At 48.7% G+C, this 18130-nt stretch overlaps 1 protein-coding gene across 1 annotated transcript in view; it reads right to left on the reverse strand.

Annotated features, from left to right (window-relative positions):
* The window catches only part of USF3 (upstream transcription factor family member 3), a 38964-nt gene that overhangs the window by 12486 nt on the left and 8348 nt on the right, over positions 1-18130 (reverse strand). Inside the window, exons 2-5 of the mRNA XM_069760537.1 lie at positions 12776-12887; positions 9817-9885; positions 9563-9591; positions 8807-8889 (exon numbers count right to left, since the gene is read on the reverse strand). Of these exons, the coding sequence (XP_069616638.1) occupies positions 8807-8889; positions 9563-9591; positions 9817-9863 (159 nt within the window). The 5' untranslated portion in view covers positions 9864-9885; positions 12776-12887. The remainder of the gene's footprint in view (positions 1-8806; positions 8890-9562; positions 9592-9816; positions 9886-12775; positions 12888-18130) is intronic.

Below are 18130 nucleotides of genomic sequence, written 5' to 3' on the forward strand. Positions count from 1 at the left end.
GAAAATAGAAACGTTTGATAAAATGTGGTCTCCGTGGCTCGAGCTGGGATAGTAGGTATGGGTAATGGGAGGATGAGGGCCTCTGAAAGGAAGAGAGTGCTAAAGAACAAGCGGACATAAGTGATTCAAATGGCTCAAAGAGCCATCAATACTGGTAACAAAGTATAACTGGGTATGAGCTGTCAGGGGAGGGGGAGGTTTGGGTTTTGTTGGGATTGTTGGGGGTTTGGAAATTGTAAAATTTTGTAATATACTGGAAAATGCATAAATTGTATTGTTCATATTCGCTTTCAATAAAAATCTATTTTAAATAAAAAAAAAAAGAATGTTAGGGATGGAGAAGCGTAGTGGGGGAAGCCCACGCTTTCTGCACCATGAAAGGAAAATCTTCCAGGTGTGATGATAAATACGTGCTGAAACGGATTTTCGGGCGCTAATCATGGTAGCGGCAACCTTTTGGGATAACTTGGCCTGCGTCAGAATCCAAGATTCAATGGCCAGGCCGTTAAACACAGGGCCCCTAAGTTCTGGTGGTAGATCGGGCCCTGCGAAAGTAGATCCGGGCGGTCCGGAAGCCGCCACGGAGCTCCGGCAAGCAGCTGCACTAGGTCTGCGTACCATGACCGACGAGGCCAATCTGGGGCAACCAGGATTGCTGGGATTCTCTCTGTCTTGATCTTCCGGACTACCTTTGGGAGCAGTGCCAGAGGGGGAAACAGATATGGGAGACGAAACTGGTTCCAAGGTAGAACTAACGCGTGCACGGCGATTGCCTGTGGATCTGGATACCGGGCGACAAACCTGGGTACTTTGGCATTCATTCCAGAAGCCATCAGGTCCACGTCCGGGATTCCCCAGCGATGACATATTTGCCGAAAAACTTTGGGATGGAGAGACCACTTCCCAGATTGCAAGGCCCTGACGACTGAGAAAATCCACAGCCCAGTTTTCCTCGCCCGGGATGTGGACTGCCAAAATCACAGAGTGGTTCTTCTCGGAACAGTAGAGGACCCGTTTTACCTCGTGCATGGCGGCCCTGCTGCGGGTATCCCCTTGATGATTTATGTAGGCCACCGCTGTGGCATTGTCCGATTGAATCCGGACAGGGCGGCCTGCTAGAAGATGATGAAAATGCTGCGGTGGAAGGCCGAATCGCCCGAATCTCCAACACATTGATCGGGAGGGTTGACTCCCGCGAGGACCAGCGTCCCTGGGCTGTGTGGTGGCAAAACACTGCTCCCCAACCGAGAAGACTGGCGTCTGTCGTGACTACCAGCCAGTGGGCTGGGTGAAAGGGCTTCCCCTGTCGTAGAGAAGGACTCGTTGACCACCATGCGAGAGCCTGTCTGACCTGGAGAGACAGACGGCACCTGAGGTTGAGAGAGCACGGATTCTTGTCCCAAGATGCCAAAAGTGCATGTTGGAGAGGACGGAGATGGAGATGCACAAATGGCGCTGCCTCTATTGCCACCACCATCCTTCCTAAGACCCTCATGCAGGACCGGATTGTATGGTAGATCGGCCGGCGAAGGACCCTCACCTCTTGCCGGAGGGTCAGGACCTTGTCCCGGGGCCGGATTGTCAAACCTTGTGAGGCGTTGAAGATCATCCCTAGAAAAAAAGATTTTCCCGAGATGGTACAAGGGATGATTTATTTAGATTCACCAGCCACCCTAGGCGAGAAAGAGTATCCAGAGTAATGCTGACATTTTCCTCGCAGGCCCGAAAAGACAGCCCCTTGATAAGGAGGTCGTCTAAATATGGCAAAACGAGTATGCCCCGGAATGCAGGATGGACACCACTGCTGCCATGACCTCTGTGAATACCCTGGGTGCGGTGGCCAGCCCGAAAGGTAAGGCTGTGAACTGAAAATGTAGGCTGCCTACGGCAAAACGTAGAAATTATTGATGCGAAGGAAATATGGGAATGTGAAGATAAGCATCTTGATATCTATTGAAGCTAATAATTCTCCCTTTTCCATTGCCGAAATGACCGACCGGAGAGATTCCATTCGAAAGTGACGAATGTTGACAAACCTGTTTAAACATTTCAGGTCCAGAATGGGCCTTACAGTTCCGTCTTTTTGAGGAACTATAAACAGGTTGGAATAGAACCCCTGAAATCTCTCTTCCTTCGGGACTGGAGTGATGACCCCGCAGAGCCGAAGGGATTCTAGCGTTTTGAACAGAGCTTGTACCCGGGATTCTGAACTGGGAAGACAGGAGAGAAAGAACCAGCATGGGGGATGACTGACAAACTATCTTGTACCCTGAAGACACTAGTTCTCTTTACCCACCTGTCGTGAACCACCGTGAGCCAGGACTGATGAAACAAGAGTAGACGGCCGCCTACTCTGTCGGTGGCGATCGGAGAACGCCTCCAGTCATTTGGTCGAAAACCTATGGGACCTAGATCCCCTTGACCTTGGAAGCTGGGACCGCATTCTTCCCAACGGGTTGGCCCTGTAGGAGATCTGATGATCTCTGTCCTGATTAGGTCGACCTGGGCCAGCGGGGTTTGACGCTGGAGTCCACCTTACGAAAGGATTTGAAACTAGCCTGAAACTGGCGACGAAAGGGTTGTTTAATCTTTTGCTGTGGGAGAAAACTGCTTTTCCCCCCGTGGTATCAGAAATGAGCTGATCCAGTTTTTTCCCAAATAAATTGACCACCCTGATATGGGAGAGTTGTAAGGGATTTTTTGAGATAGAATCCGCCCGCCATGTTCTCAACCAAAGAGCCCGTCTAATGGCAATTGCGTTTGTGGCAGCTAATGCCGCACCGTTCGCTGCATCCAAAGATGCATTGATCAGGTAGCTCCCAGCTAGAGCTATCTGATTTGACATCTCCGTCATTTCCGCTGGTAGGTCCCTCTCCTGTAGAGCCTTAGTTAAAGATTCTGACCAAGATATCATGGCCTTAGCTACCCAAGTCGCTGCAAGAGAGGGCGAGAGGGCTGAACCTGAAGCCTCGAAAACTGAACGGGCCAAACTTTCTATGAGCCGATCAATTGGAGCCCTAATAGAGGAGCCGTTGGGAAAGGATAACAGCGTGTTAGAGCATAAACGAGAAACCGGTGAACCTACCGACGGGGGCGAAAGGGTATCTTGTATTTAGAGCCTTTTGTCCCGAGAAACGCCTGTCCGGACGCTCTCTATGACGTTGGACTAAGTCCTCAAACTCAGGGTGAGAGGAAAACACCCTATGAGGCTGCTTGATCCTCTTGAACGATACCTTGTGACCCGAGGCCAAGGTAGATTCGTCCTCTATACCCAGGGTTTGGTTGACGGCCTCAATTAGGCTGTCTGACTCCTGATAATCAGGTGCCTCAAAACTGAGGGACCCTTCAGAATCGTAGTCTGAACCATGTTCACTAATCTCCGCTGGTGAGGGTGAACGAGAGGCGGAACTCAAGGATGCAGATGCACCTGATGGACTGGGAGAAGCTGTGTGGGTTCGCTTCCCCCGCGTCTGCCTAGTGAGAGCGCAGCCCCTGCAGGCCGGAGGCTCCAGTCAGTCGGAAGACCTCCCCAAGGTACAAGAACCGCTGTCCCTGGCCCCAGCCGGGGTTTGAAGGGACTCGATTGCCTTGGTTAGGGATGCCATAGCTTGCGACAAGGACGTGACCCATTTCGGGTGAGAAACTAGTTTCTGCCCGAGTCGCAGGGGAGGGTTCCTGAGCGCGTTCGGAATCGCAGGCCTCACAGAGATGATTAACTCTGGGCATGCGGAAAAGCAGACCGACAGGCTACACATGCGGTATATAAAACCTTGTGAGACTTGGTCCTTCTAGACATGGTGACCCTGCTGATGCTATAAACAGTGTTTTAGATAGGCTGCAGAAAACAGATATGGCAGCTGTCAGGCTGGGGGGAGTAGCACTTACCCCAGTCCTGTGTCCCCGTCCATCCTGTGGAACCTGTCACAGGGCGACGCATCCGTGCTGTCCCTTTAAAAAGGAGCGCTTCCTTGGTGGGTGGTCCCACTGGAAATGGTGGAGTTTTCAGTCCGCGGCCTAAATTTTCCCCCACATTCACTCCCGGGAGGCGGGGCCTGCAGCTGATGACGCGGCCGGAAGAGGCAGGGCTTCCGCCCACGGCCTAACACGGGAGAAGCCGGGGCCTAGATTTCCCCCCCCCCCCCCCAGCGTTTGCCCAGGGAGAGGGAGGCGGAACCCGCCGGCCAATGGCATGACTGGAAGGGGCGGGACTTCCGCCCGCGGCCTGACACGGCAGACGCCGGGAGCAAAAAATTACCCGGGACCTGCACGAGGATGAAGGGGGGCGGACCAGGCGCCGGGATCCCCGCAGAATGGCGCTGCCAACGGCAGAATAAAAACGCAGTGCCCGCTGTTCCAGGGATGCGTGCTGCAGAAACCCTCCCAGCCCCCCACCACGCGATGGAGCTGAAGGTCAGAGGGGGCTATTTGAAAGGACGGTGCAGGCACCCTAACTCCATCTTCCCTCCAGTGGGACCGTCCGCCTCCATCAATCACCGCTGTATGAGCATTGGTGATGCAGTGGAGGCCGCACAGACAGTCCACATGCACTTGTACAGCCTAGGGTTACGTTACCTTACGGTGGTCAGGAACGAGTCCGGCAAGAGGTTCCACGTTGCAGGAGAGGATTCGTGGAGGCGACACTCCACGTGCTCGCCCGTTGTTGGTTTGGGGAGATCGGACCCCTTCAAAAGGGTCCGTCGCCCCTATCTCATTTCCAATGTGAGGAGGAAAAATATGGAGAGTCTGGAAACCAGACTTGTGCCTCCTTCAGACACTAAGCATAAACTGGGTTCGCCTTCGGCCAGTATCGGGGTGTATACGACGGAGGAGGAACTAAACTTTTTTTATGTTTACTTAGTGTCAGCCTTCTGGCCTCAGTAGCATACACCCACAGTCCTGTGTCCCCCAATGAGGCGAAGGAGAAAAATGATTCAAGAGAATCCGACAGAAGGGATCCGGGATCTTATACAGATAGCAGAAAGATCGAGCAAGACAGATGTATGATCCGACAGGGCTCAGGGTACTGAGGGTCTCGCACACGGGACAGCCGAGAGTGCCATGTGTTTGTGCACCCTGTCATATGATTTACAGTAGTCCTACAAAGGAGCGATCAAAGTACAGGACTCACATTGCCCTTCAATGCAAAATCCCAGAAAGCCCCCTCACTGCCGTCCCACCTCAGAGTTGAGCTACAAGACTTGTGGGATCCTGGCCCAGCGGCCACATCGGGAGTCCATGACTGCAGGACCAGAGCCGCCCGAACCTCCTCCTACCTAGCGGCAACCCCAACTGTCGCCTCTTCTGATGGATCGGCCCCATCATTACACTGCAGCATGAAGCAGATACGACATTGCGACTTCTGATCAAGAGGCGACGGGAGGCCGAAGGGTAGGAGAAAGCCCTAACAACAGGCTGCGATACTGACCGCTGTACTAAGGAGAGAAAGGCGGAAATCCTGACCGAAGAAGAGACAGGCAGAGATGAAGACCGCTGTACCAAGGAGAGACAGGCGGAGATACTGACTGTTGTACTAACGAATAAAAGGTGGATATGCTGACCGATGTACTGGCACTCGTTAATACAGCGGTCAGCATCTCCGCCTGTCACTCGTTAGTACACTATTCAGCATCTCCGCCTGTCACTCGTTAGTACAGCTGTCAATATCCCCGTCTGTCTTTCCTTAGTACAGCGGTATCTCCGCCTGCCTCTCCTTAGCACAGCAGTCAGTATCTCCGCCTGTCTTTCCTTAGTACAGCAGGCCGCATCTCCGGCTGTCTCTATGTAGTACAGTGGTCAGCATCTCCGCCCCTCTCCTTAGTACAGCGGTCAGTATCTCCGCCTCTCTCTCCTTAGTACAGTGGTCCGCATCTCCGCCTGTCTCTCCTTAGTACAGCAGGCCGCATCTCCGCCTGTCTCTATGTAGTACAGCGGTCCGCATCTCCGCCTCTCTCCTTAGTACAGCGGTCAGCATCTCCGCCTCTCTCTCCTTAGTACAGCGGTCAGCATCTCCGCCTCTCTCTCCTTAGTACAGCGATCAGTATCTCCGCCTTTCTCTCCTTAGTACAGCGATCAGTACCTTTGCCTGTCTCTCCATACCACAGCAGTCAGTATCTCCGCCTGTCTCTCCTTAGTACAGCAGTCACCTTAGTACAGCGGTCAGAATCTCCACCTCTCTCCTTAGTACAGCGGTCAGTATCTCCACCTGTCTCTCCTTAGCACAGCGGTCAGCATCTCCGCCTCTCTCTCCTTAGTACAGCGGTCAGTATCTCCACCTCTCTCTCCTTAGTACAGCGGTCAGCATCTCCGCCTGTCTCTCCTTAGTACACCGGTCAGCATCTCCGCCTGTCTCTCCTTAGTACAGCGGTCCGCATCTCCGCCTGTCTCTCCTTAGTACAGCGGTCCGCATCTCCGCCTGTCTCTCCTTAGTACAGCGGTCCGCATCTCTGCCTTTCTCTCCTTAGTACAGCGGTCAGTATCTCCGCCTCTCTCTCTCCTTAGTACAGCGATCAGCATCTCCGCCTGTCTCTCCTTAGTACAGCGGTCAGTATCTCCGCCTCTCTCTCTCCTTAGTACAGTGGTCAGCATCTCCGCCTCTCTCTCCTTAGTACAGCGGTCAGTATCTCTGCCTCTCTCCTCTTAGTACAGTGGTCAGCATCTCCGCCTCTCTCTCCTTAGTACAGCGATCAGTATCTCCGCCTCTCTCTCCTTAGTACAGCGATCAGTACCTTTGCCTGTCTCTCCATACCACAGCAGTCAGTATCTCCGCCTATTTCTCCTTAGTACAGCGGTCAGCATCTCCGCCTCTCTCTCCTTAGTACAGTGGTCAGTATCTCTGCCTCTCTCCTCTTAGTACAGTGGTCAGCATCTCCGCCTCTCTCTCCTTAGTACAGCGATCAGTATCTCCGCCTCTCTCTCCTTAGTACAGCGATCAGTACCTTTGCCTGTCTCTCCATACCACAGCAGTCAGTATCTCCGCCTATTTCTCCTTAGTACAGCGGTCAGCATCTCCGCCTCTCTCTCCTTAGTACAGCGATCAGTACCTTTGCCTGTCTCTCCATACCACAGCAGTCAGTATCTCCACCTGTCTCTCCTTAGCACAGCGGTCAGCATCTCCGCCTCTCTCTCCTTAGTACAGCGGTCAGTATCTCCACCTCTCTCTCCTTAGTACAGCGGTCAGCATCTCCGCCTGTCTCTCCTTAGTACAGCGGTCAGCATCTCCGCCTGTCTCTCCTTAGTACAGCGGTCCGCATCTCCGCCTGTCTCTCCTTAGTACAGCGGTCCGCATCTCCGCCTGTCTCTCCTTAGTACAGCGGTCCGCATCTCTGCCTTTCTCTCCTTAGTACAGCGATCAGCATCTCCGCCTGTCTCTCCTTAGTACAGCGGTCAGTATCTCCGCCTCTCTCTCTCCTTAGTACAGTGGTCAGCATCTCCGCCTGTCTCTCCTTAGTACAGTGGTCAGTATCTCTGCCTTTCTCTCCTTAGTACAGCGATCAGTATCTCCGCCTGTCTCTCCTTAGTACAGCGATCAGCATCTCCGCCTGTCTCTCCTTAGTACAGTGGTCAGTATCTCTGCCTTTCTCTCCTTAGTACAGCGATCAGTATCTCCGCCTGTCTCTCCTTAGTACAGTGGTCAGTATCTCTGCCTTTCTCTCCTTAGTACAGCGATCAGCATCTCCGCCTGTCTCTCCATAGTACAGCGATCAGTACCTTTGCCTGTCTCTCCATACCACAGCAGTCAGTATCTCCGCCTGTCTCTCCTTAGTACAGCAGTCACCTTAGTACAGCGGTCAGAATCTCCGCCTCTCTCCTTAGTACAGCGGTCAGTATCTCCACCTGTCTCTCCTTAGTACAGCGGTCAGTATCTGTGCCTGTCTCTCCTTAGTACAGCGGTCAGTATCTCTGCCTTTCTCTCCTTAGTACAGCGATCAGTATCTCCGCCTGTCTCTCCTTAGTACAGTGGTCAGTATCTCTGCCTTTCTCTCCTTAGTACAGCGATCAGCAACTCCGCCTGTCTCTCCTTAGTACAGCGGTCCGCATCTCCGCCTGTCTCTCCTTAGTACAGTGGTCAGTATCTCTGCCTGTCTCTCCTTAGTACAGCGATCAGCATCTCCGCCTGTCTCTCCTTAGTACAGCGATCAGTACCTTTGCCTGTCTCTCCATACCACAGCAGTCAGTATCTCCGCCTGTCTCTCCTTAGTACAGCAGTCACCTTAGTACAGCGGTCAGAATCTCTGCCTCTCTCCTTAGTACAGCGGTCAGTATCTCCACCTGTCTCTCCTTAGAACAGCGGTCAGTATCTCCACCTGTCTCTCCTTAGCACAGCGGTCAGCATCTCCGCCTCTCTCCTTAGTACAGCGGTCAGTATCTCCACCTGTCTCTCCTTAGCACAGCGGTCAGTATCTCCACCTCTCTCTCTCCTTAGTACAGCGGTCAGCATCTCCGCCTCTCTCTCCTTAGTACAGCGGTCAGTATCTCCACCTGTCTCTCCTTAGCACAGCGGTCAGTATCTCCACCTCTCTCTCTCCTTAGTACAGCGGTCAGTATCTCCACCTGTCTCTCCTTAGCACAGCGGTCAGTATCTCCACCTCTCTCTCTCCTTAGTACAGCGGTCAGCATCTCCGCCTCTCTCTCCTTAGTACAGCGGTCAGCATCTCCGCCTCTCTCTCCTTAGTACAGCGGTCAGCATCTCCGCCTCTCTCTCCTTAGTACAGCGGTCAGCATTTGCTGGTTTTCCAGGGTTTGACCTCACATATTGTATTCGCTCGTCTCCGTTAGTACTGGCTGAGACTCGAGATGATGCCATTACCTGCTTTAGGGCGGGAGAGCAGGGGATGAGGTCTCCGATCCGATTGATCCCAGAGTTTATTTTCTTCTTCCTATGTCTTTCCACTAAAAAGAGAAAAAAATAAAATAAAACCTTCGGCTTGTCTGCAGGAGATTTGGAGCTTTGTGTCAGAAAATCCAGTGTTCTATCTCCATAAAGATATAACTTATTTTAAACCCCACTGGTGAGAGCAGTATGCCACCCAGGTCCATCTCCCTTCCCATGGGGGTCTTCCACTCCTATCACTACGGCCAGTGTCGGACCACCTATGAGCAGAGAGGTGGCAGTGAATCAGTCGGTTCCCCCCGATCATTGTATTGGAATATATGCTCGGTGTGCATCGTGACTGTTCCCATCACTGGTCGGATGGAGCAGGGGATTGGGGGCTCCCGGGAGAGGCGCCGGGCTCTGAAGCGGACCCTCACCTATCAGATATTTATGATAGAGCCTATAATGACCACACCATTCATCCCTGTTAAAACCTACAATTAAGAGATCTTTTTCCAAAACTGGAACCAACTCGAAGAGCAGCCACAATGGAGTCACCTCTCAAGCTTATAAAAATGCCCCCTCGAAAATGTGACAGATCCCCAGGAACGAAGGTCACAGATGACGACCGATATGGCGGCACGTCCCGTTACAAAAAAAAAAAAAAAAAGGACGCCGCCACAGGTCTCGGTCATCAACTTTATGGACAATTTTAGGTCTTGGAGGGGGGGGACCAGGCGCATTGCTTACCCTCATTGTGGCTCTCACGGTTTTTCTTCCTAAAGAAGGAAATAAAGTAAATTTATTGTATCAGTCACTAATAATTAATCACAAGGCGACGAAAGAGCGAAGCAAATAAATTACTACACAAGACTCAATCCCCAGGAGTGACTCCAAACTAACACTATACAGAGATCGAAAAACCACAACTCTCCTAGTCAGAGGAGGCATCGGACACCCCCATAAGAGTCTGACACGTCCCGTCCACTGTGGGGCGCTCTTACCTATGCTTGGATTTATTAGGACTTGCATTCTGAGTCATCTCCGGCATTCTTATATCCAAGGACGGGTCACTGCAAGGAAGGAAGGAGGGTGAGAAAGACCGAAAATAATCACAGACACCAAATCCAACAATGTATGTACACAGTGACTGCACCAGCAGAATAGTGAGTGCAGCTCAGGGGTATAATACAGGAGGTTACACAGGATCAATAATGTAATGTATGTACACAGTGACTGCACCAGCAGAATAGTGAGTGCAGCTCTGGAGTATAATACTGGATGTAACTCAGGATCAGTAATGTAATGTATGTACACAGTGACTGCACCAGCAGAATAGTGACTGCAGCTCTGGGGTATAATACAGGAGATAACTCAGGATCAGTAATGTAATGTATGTACACAGTGACTGCACCAGCAGAATAGTGAGTGCAGCTCTGGAGTATAATAGAGGATGTAACTCAGGATCAGTAATGTAATGTATGTACACAGTGACTGCACCAGCAGAATAGTGAGTGCAGCTCTGGAGTATAATACAGGATGTAACTCAGGATCAGTAATGTAATGTATGTACACAGTGACTGCACCAGCAGAATAGTGAGTGCAGCTCTGGAGTATAATACAGGATGCAACTCAGGATCAGTAATGTAATGTATGTACACAGTGACTGCACCAGCAGAATAGTGAGTGCAGCTCTGGGGTATAATACAGGATGTAACTCAGGATCAGTAATGTAGTGTATGTACACAGTGAGTGCACCAGCAGAATAGTGAGTGCAGCTCTGGGGTATAATACAGGAGGTAACTCAGGATCAGTAATGTAATGTATGTTCACAGTGACTGCACCAGCAGAATAGTGAGTGCAGCTCTGGAGTATAATACAGGATGTAACTCAGGATCAGTAATGTAGTGTATGTACACAGTGACTGCACCAGCAGAATAGTGAGTGCAGCTCTGGAGTATAATGCAGGATGTAACTCAGGATCAGTAATGTATGTATACAGTGACTGCACCAGCAGAATAGTGAGTGCAGCTCTGGGGTATAATACAGGATGTAACTCAGGATCAGTAATGTATGTACACAGGGTCTGCACCAGCAGAATAGTGAGTGCAGCTCTGGGGTATAATACAGGATGCAACTCAGGATCAGTAATGTAATGTATGTACACAGTGACTGCACCAGCAGAATAGTGAGTGCAGCTCTGGAGTATAATACAGGATGCAACTCAGGATCAGTAATGTATGTACACAGTGACTGCACCAGCAGAATAGAGAGTGCAGCTCTGGAGTATAATACACGATGTAACTCAGGATCAGTAATGTAATGTATGTACACAGTGACTGCACCAGCAGAATAGAGAGTGCAGCTCTGGAGTATAATACAGGAGGTAACTCAGGATCAGTAATGTAATGTATGTGCACAGTGACTGCACCAGCAGAATAGTGAGTGCAGCTCTGGGGTATAATACAGGATGTAACTCAGGAAGGATATAATGGAACTAGAGAGAGTACAAAGGAGGGCAACAAAATTAATAAAGGGGATGGGAGAACTACAATACCCAGATAGATTAGCGAAATTAGGATTATTTAGTCTAGAAAAAAGACGACTGAGGGGCGATCTAATAACCATGTATAAGTATATAAGGGGGCAATACAAATATCTCGCTGAGAATCTGTTTATACCAAGGAAGGGGACGGGCACAAGGGGGCATTCTTTGCGTCTGGAGGAGAGAAGGTTTTTCCACCAACATAGAAGAGGATTCTTTACTGTTAGGGCAGTGAGAATCTGGAATTGCTTGCCTGAGGAGGTGGTGATGGCGAACTCAGTCGAGGGGTTCAAGAGAGGCCTGGATGTCTTCCTGGAGCAGAACAATATTGTATCATACAATTAGGTTCTGTAGAAGGACGTAGATCTGGGGATTTATTATGATGGAATATAGGCTGAACTGGATGGACAAATGGCTTTTTTCGGCCTTACTAACTATGTTACTATGTAACTCAGGATCAGTAATGTATGTACACAGTGACTGCACCAGCAGAATAGTGAGTGCAGCTCTGGGGTATAATACAGGATGTAACTCAGGATCAGTAATGTAGTGTATGTACACAGTGACTGCACAAGCAGAATAGTGAGTGCAGCTCTGGAGTATAATGCAGGATGTAACTCAGGATCAGTAATGTAATGTATGTACCCAGTGACTGCACTAGCAGAATAGTGAGTGCAGCTCTGGAGTATAATACAGGATGTAACTCAGGATCAGTAATGTAATGCATGTACCCAGTGACTGCACTAGCAGAATAGTAAGTGCAGCTCTGGGCTATAATACAGGAGGTAACTCAGGATCAGTAATGTATGTACACAGTGACTGCACCAGCAGAATAGTGAGTGCAGCTCTGGAGTATAATACAGGATGTAACTCAGGATCAGTAATGTAATGTATGTATGTACACAGTGACTGCACCAGCAGAATAGTGAGTGCAGCTCTGGGGTATAATACAGGATGTAACTCAGGATCAGTAATGTAATGTATGTACACAGTGACTGCACCAGCAGAATAGTGAGTGCAGCTCTGGAGTATAATGCAGGATGTAACTCAGGATCAGTAATGTATGTATACAGTGACTGCACCAGCAGAATAGTGAGTGCAGCTCTGGAGTATAATACAGGATGTAACTCAGGATCAGTAATGTAATGTATGTACACAGTGACTGCACCAGCAGAATAGTGAGTGCAGCTCTGGGGTATAATACAGGATGTAACTCAGGATCAGTAATGTATGTACACAGGGTCTGCACCAGCAGAATAGTGAGTGCAGCTCTGGAGTATAATACAGGATGTATCTTGGCATCATTACAGTATTCAGTGGTCTTGGTTCTTATAGCACAAACAGGACATGTCTGATCCCAGATTACAGTGTTACCATAACCCCCTCCACGCTCTCACACTTCACCAGGATGTCCTCACCTCTATCGTTGGGCCTGGACGTATCTCACTCCGGCTTCGCCGTCCTCCTCCTCTCCGTCTCCTCCCGCTTCTCGTGGCAGATGAGTCTTCTCATCCCTCATCCTACTGAGCACTAAGAAGAAAAACAAACAAACAAACAAAAAAAAAACGACATCAGAAGCTGACATTGCAGCCCGGTTCAGGAGATTGCTGTGCCGAATATCCCAGGGCAGAAATCTACATCCAAACTCTGCGAGATTTGTGGAAGATCTGATTGTACAATGTAGCGTCACCGGTCACTCAGCCCGAGGAGGGTCTGTCCGCTGTGACTTTTTGAAGCTGCTCACACTGCAGTTTTCTTGGCTTCTTGAGCTTTTCTCAGTCAGTTCACAATAGGGAAAATATATGCGTCAATTTCATTCATAGCTTTTTTTTGGGGGGGGGGGGGGGGTGGGTGTAATGGAAGAGGGGAAAAAGAGGAAATAAAATGTTTTTATTTTTGACATTTTTTTCTTATACATTCTGGTACGGGGGTCAGGAGAGATTGGCAGGAGCACCTTTCTTTTTGTGTAACTCTTTCCTGACCGACGCAGGTGTATATAACAGGCTGTGTAGCTGAGCCAGCGTCACACCCAGTGGAGGACGGCAGCATTGCACAGCCAGCCCCCTCCAGCCCTGACCGGAGGAGCGTGCTGTCACAAAGCTCCATGAGCAGAAAGTTTAAAAAAAGAACATTAACGTTCTCAGAAAACTGCGACATTTTTTTTTTTTTTATTAAACAAATTTCTAAATTTTTCTTCACTACTTAACCCCTTAACGACCGGAGGTATGTTTGGTTTTGCGTTTTCCTTTCTCGCGACCCTTCTTCCCCGAGCCATAACTTTTTTATTTTTCCATCAATATGGCCATGCGAGGGCTTATTTTTCATCGTGGGATGAGTTGTACTTTTGAATAACACCATTGGTTTTAACATATCGTGTACTGGAAACAAATTCCAAGTGCGGTGAAATTGCAAAAAAAAGTGCAATCCCACACTTTTTTTTTTGGCTTTTTTTCTAGGTTCGCTAAATGCTAAAACTGACCTGACATTATGATTCCTTGGGTCATTACGAGTTCATAGACACCAAACATGTCTAGGTTCTTTTTTATCTAAGTGGTGAAAAAAAAATCCAAAATTTGTTACAAAAAAGTGCCAATTTCCGTGACCCGTAGCGTCTCCATTTTTCGTGGTCTGGGGCCAGGTGAGGGCTTATTTTTTGCGCAATGACGTTTTTAATTATACCATTTTAGTGTAGATACAATCTTTTGATCGCCTGTTATTACATTTTAATGCAAATGTCGCAGCGACCAAAAAAAACATTACTCTGGCGTTTTGAATTTTTTTCTTTTTATGCTGTTTAGCGATCAGGTTAATTTTTTTTATTGATAGATCCGGTCATTTTGAAAGCGGCGATACCAAATATGTTTAGGTTTGATTTTATTTGTTTTATTTTGAATGGGGCGAAAGGGGGGTGATTTGAACTTTTAATTTTTTTTTTTACTTTTGCCATGCTTCTATAGTTTTTATGGGAGACTAGAAGCTGCCATAACCCAATTGGCTCTGCTACATAGAGGCGATGGTCAGATCACCTGTATGTAGCAGAACAGCTCAATAGCTATGAGGGCCGACCAACAGGTGGCGCTCACAGCAATGACAACCATAGAGGTCTCCAGGAGACCTCTGGTTGTCATGCCAACCCATCGGTGACCCCCGATCACGTGACGGGGGTCACCGATAGGTGGATTTCTGGCGAGATTGAAGAAAGTGCATGTGAAATGCTGCTGTCAGGTGCCCGCACCTTATCCAGCACATGACCGCTGAGCTGACCAGCTGACATGTGCCCCTAACAGCCACGGGTGGAATCGCGATCTACCTGCCGCTGTTAACATGTTAAATGCCGCTGTCCAACTCCGACAGCGGCATTTAACATGCAAGTGCAGGAAGCGCGCCATTACCTCCTCCCACTGGCGCATGCGTCACATGACCGCGGGTCACCAATGGGTTGGCATGACAACCCAGGGTCAGCAGGAGACCCCTGTGGTTGTCATGGCCGGATAGGTATGAGCACCGCCCAGTGATCAACGCTCATAGTAAGTGAGCATATCGGCTACATAGAGCCCTTCTGCAGCCCTGCTCCATATAGCACAAGCGATCGGATGATCACAGCTTCCGTTCTGCCATGGAGACTATTGAATCATCTATAAAGTAAAAAAAAAAAAAAAAAGTTTTTAAAAATATTACAAAAATAAACATATAAAAGTTCAAATCACCCCCTTTTTGCCCCATTCAAAATAAAACAATAAAAAAAAAAAAAAATCAAATATACACATATTTGGTATCACCGAGTTCAGAATTGCTAGGTCTATCAATATATTAAAAGAATTAAGGTAAACGGCGTAGCTAGGAAAAAAAATCGAAGCAACAGAATTACAGTCTTTAAGGGGTTAAGTTAAATTCAGGAGGAACAAACGGTAGAAACAAAAAATATAGTTCTTACCGATAACAGTATTTCTCTGAGCCCATGACGGCACCACGGAGAGAGGGGATCCGCCCACCAAGGACAGGAAACCTACGGATAAAAAGGCGGTACCACTCTCCTGCATCAGTTGTTTTACATAGAGAATGATGGGAGACTACTAAAACATTTGTAAATTTTAACTGTTTATCATAACGAGATACCGCGTGTTTAAAGACTATCAATAGACTATGGCACTAATTTGATGTGCGCACCCATAAGTGAAGGGAGGGAATGTACGGGTGCCGTCATGGGCTCAGAGAAATACCGTTATCGGTAAGAACTATATTTTTCTCTGATCGCCCATGACGGCACCACGGAGAGAATTGCATAGATGGTCCCTCCCTGAATGTACTACCGCCTCCAGAACCCTTTTACCGAAAGTAAGGTCTGAAGAGGAGATTAGGTCCAATCTATAGTGCCTACAGAATGTGGATGGTGAAGACCAGGTAGCAGCTCTACATATCTGGTCTATGGAAGCTCCGGCCTTCTCCGCCCAGGAAGTTGCCACTGCCCTCGTTGAGTGAGCCTTAACCTCCCCGGGAACTGACATCCCACTTGCCGAGTATGAGAGACTGATGGCATCCGTGATCCATCTTGCTATGGTGGCTTTGGATGCTTTTTTCCCCTTCCGGGGACCCTGGAAACACACAAACAGAGAGGGATCCTCCCTACTCTCTCTAGTGGCTTCTATGTAATGTAAGAGACACCTTTTTACATCTAGTGTATGTAATGTTTGTTCCTCCTTATTTTTAGGGTTGGGACAGAAGGAGGGGAGAGATATCTCTTGGGACCTATGAAATTTTGAAGCCACTTTCGGTAGATATGCTGGGTCTGTTTTTAAAATGACTCTATCCTCTAGAAATTGTGTGTAGGGAGGATTGGCTGAGAGAGCCTGTAAGTCGCTAACCCTACGGGCAGAAGTGAGGGCGATTAACAGAGCAGTTTTAGAGATAAATTTTTCAGTGAAGCTTCGCGTAATGGTTCAAATGGAGTACTAGTCAGGGCTTTAAGGACTAAGTTTAAGTCCCATTGAGGAACAATTTTTACTGGAAGAGGCCTCGATCTTCCTGCTGCCCTGATAAATCTAGAGACCCATCTGTTTGAAGCCAAGTCAAAATTGAATAGGGCTCCCAAAGCTGCCACATGAACTTTTAGGGTACTAGTGGCCAACCCCATCTCCAACCCATTTTGTAGGAATTCTAGTATGGAAGTAAGGGGAATTTCTTTCCCTATTATTACACCTGAAGAAGACAGAAATTTTTTCCATACCTTGCCGTATTGTTTTGTTGTAACCGGCTTCCTACTTTGTAACAGAGTTGAGATTAGCCCCGGAGAGAACCCTCTGCTCTCTAATAATTTCCTTTCAAGAGCCAAGCTGTCAAGTGCAAGTTCTTGACTCGTGGATGACAGACTGGGCCCTGCGACAATAGATCCTGAAGGTCTGGTAATACCCAAGGGTCGGATATTGACATCTTCCTCATCCATGAGAACCAAGGTCTCTTCGGCCAGAACGGGGCAATTAGGATGACCAGCGCCCCGTCCTCCCGAATCTTCCTCAGCACTGCTGGAATCAGAATAAGAGGAGGGAAGGCATAGACCAGATGGTGACCCCAAGATATCAGGAAAGCGTCCACCGCTACTGGGTTCCCCAGAGGAGATAGGGAGCAAAAGGAGGCTACTTTTTTGTTTAGATGACTCGCAAAGAGATCTATTTTGGGAACACCCCATCTTTCTGTGATCTGGGTGAACATTGACCGATTTAGTTCCCATTCCCCGATTTAGTTCCCATTCCCCCTGTTTTAGGCTGGACCGGCTGAGGAAGTCTGCTTTGTAATTGTCTACTCCCCTTATGTGTAGGCTTGTTAGGGATAAGAGATTGCTCTCGGCTATTTGCAGGATTGAGTCGGTCACTTCCATTAGATTTTTGGAACGGGTACCAACCTGGTGATTTAGGTAAGATACTACCACCCGGTTGTCCGACATTACTCTTACATGGTGAGAGTGAAGGACCCCCAAGAATTCTTGAAGGCCAAATTTTACTGCAAGGAGTTCCTTCATGTTGGAGGATTTGTTTACCAGAGATGGAGACCAAATGCCCTGGGCTACTAGGTCGCCCAGATGGGCCCCCCACCCTGAAGGGCTTGCGTCTGTAGTCAGGACTTTCGAGACCTGAATTACCCATGGGACTCCCTGGGAAAGATTTTCCTGCGATTTCCACCATGTTAGAGAGTGATTGGTGCGAGGAGATAGAGTCAACTGCCCGTCTAAATGCCCTCCTAGATGGATTTGCTCCGATAATATCTGCCATTGAAGGACTCTCGAATGTAATTGGGCCCACTGGACCGCTGGAATACAAGAGGTCATGGAGCCTAAGAGGGACATGGCCTGACGGAGTGTTATGGAGGGGAGAGATTGGGTTCTTGATACTAAACTTTTTAGTTTTTGTATCTTGTTCTCTGGGAGCCGACACTCCATCTTTTTGGAGTCTAGAGTGAGACCTAGGTACTCCTGGACCTGAGAAGGCATTAGTCTGGATTTCTCTATGTTTATTAGCCAGCCCAATTCCTTTAAAGAATGCATCACTATTGCCAGTTGATCCTCGCAATGTTGCGGGGAGGAGCCTATCACCAAGAAATCGTCCAGATATGGAACGATTAGGGTATTTTCTTCCCTGAGGTGAGCCATTACCTCTGCTATCAGCTTTGTGAAAACCCTCGGGGCTATGGCAAGGCCAAATGGTAGAGCTGAAAATTGGAAGTGATTTAGGACTCCCCTGATGAGAACTGCCATCCTGAGGAACCTCTGGTGATCCTTGTGT

The sequence above is a fragment of the Ranitomeya imitator genome, chromosome 3, assembly GCF_032444005.1.
Source record: "Ranitomeya imitator isolate aRanImi1 chromosome 3, aRanImi1.pri, whole genome shotgun sequence".
NCBI classification, from domain to species: Eukaryota; Metazoa; Chordata; class Amphibia; order Anura; family Dendrobatidae; genus Ranitomeya; species Ranitomeya imitator.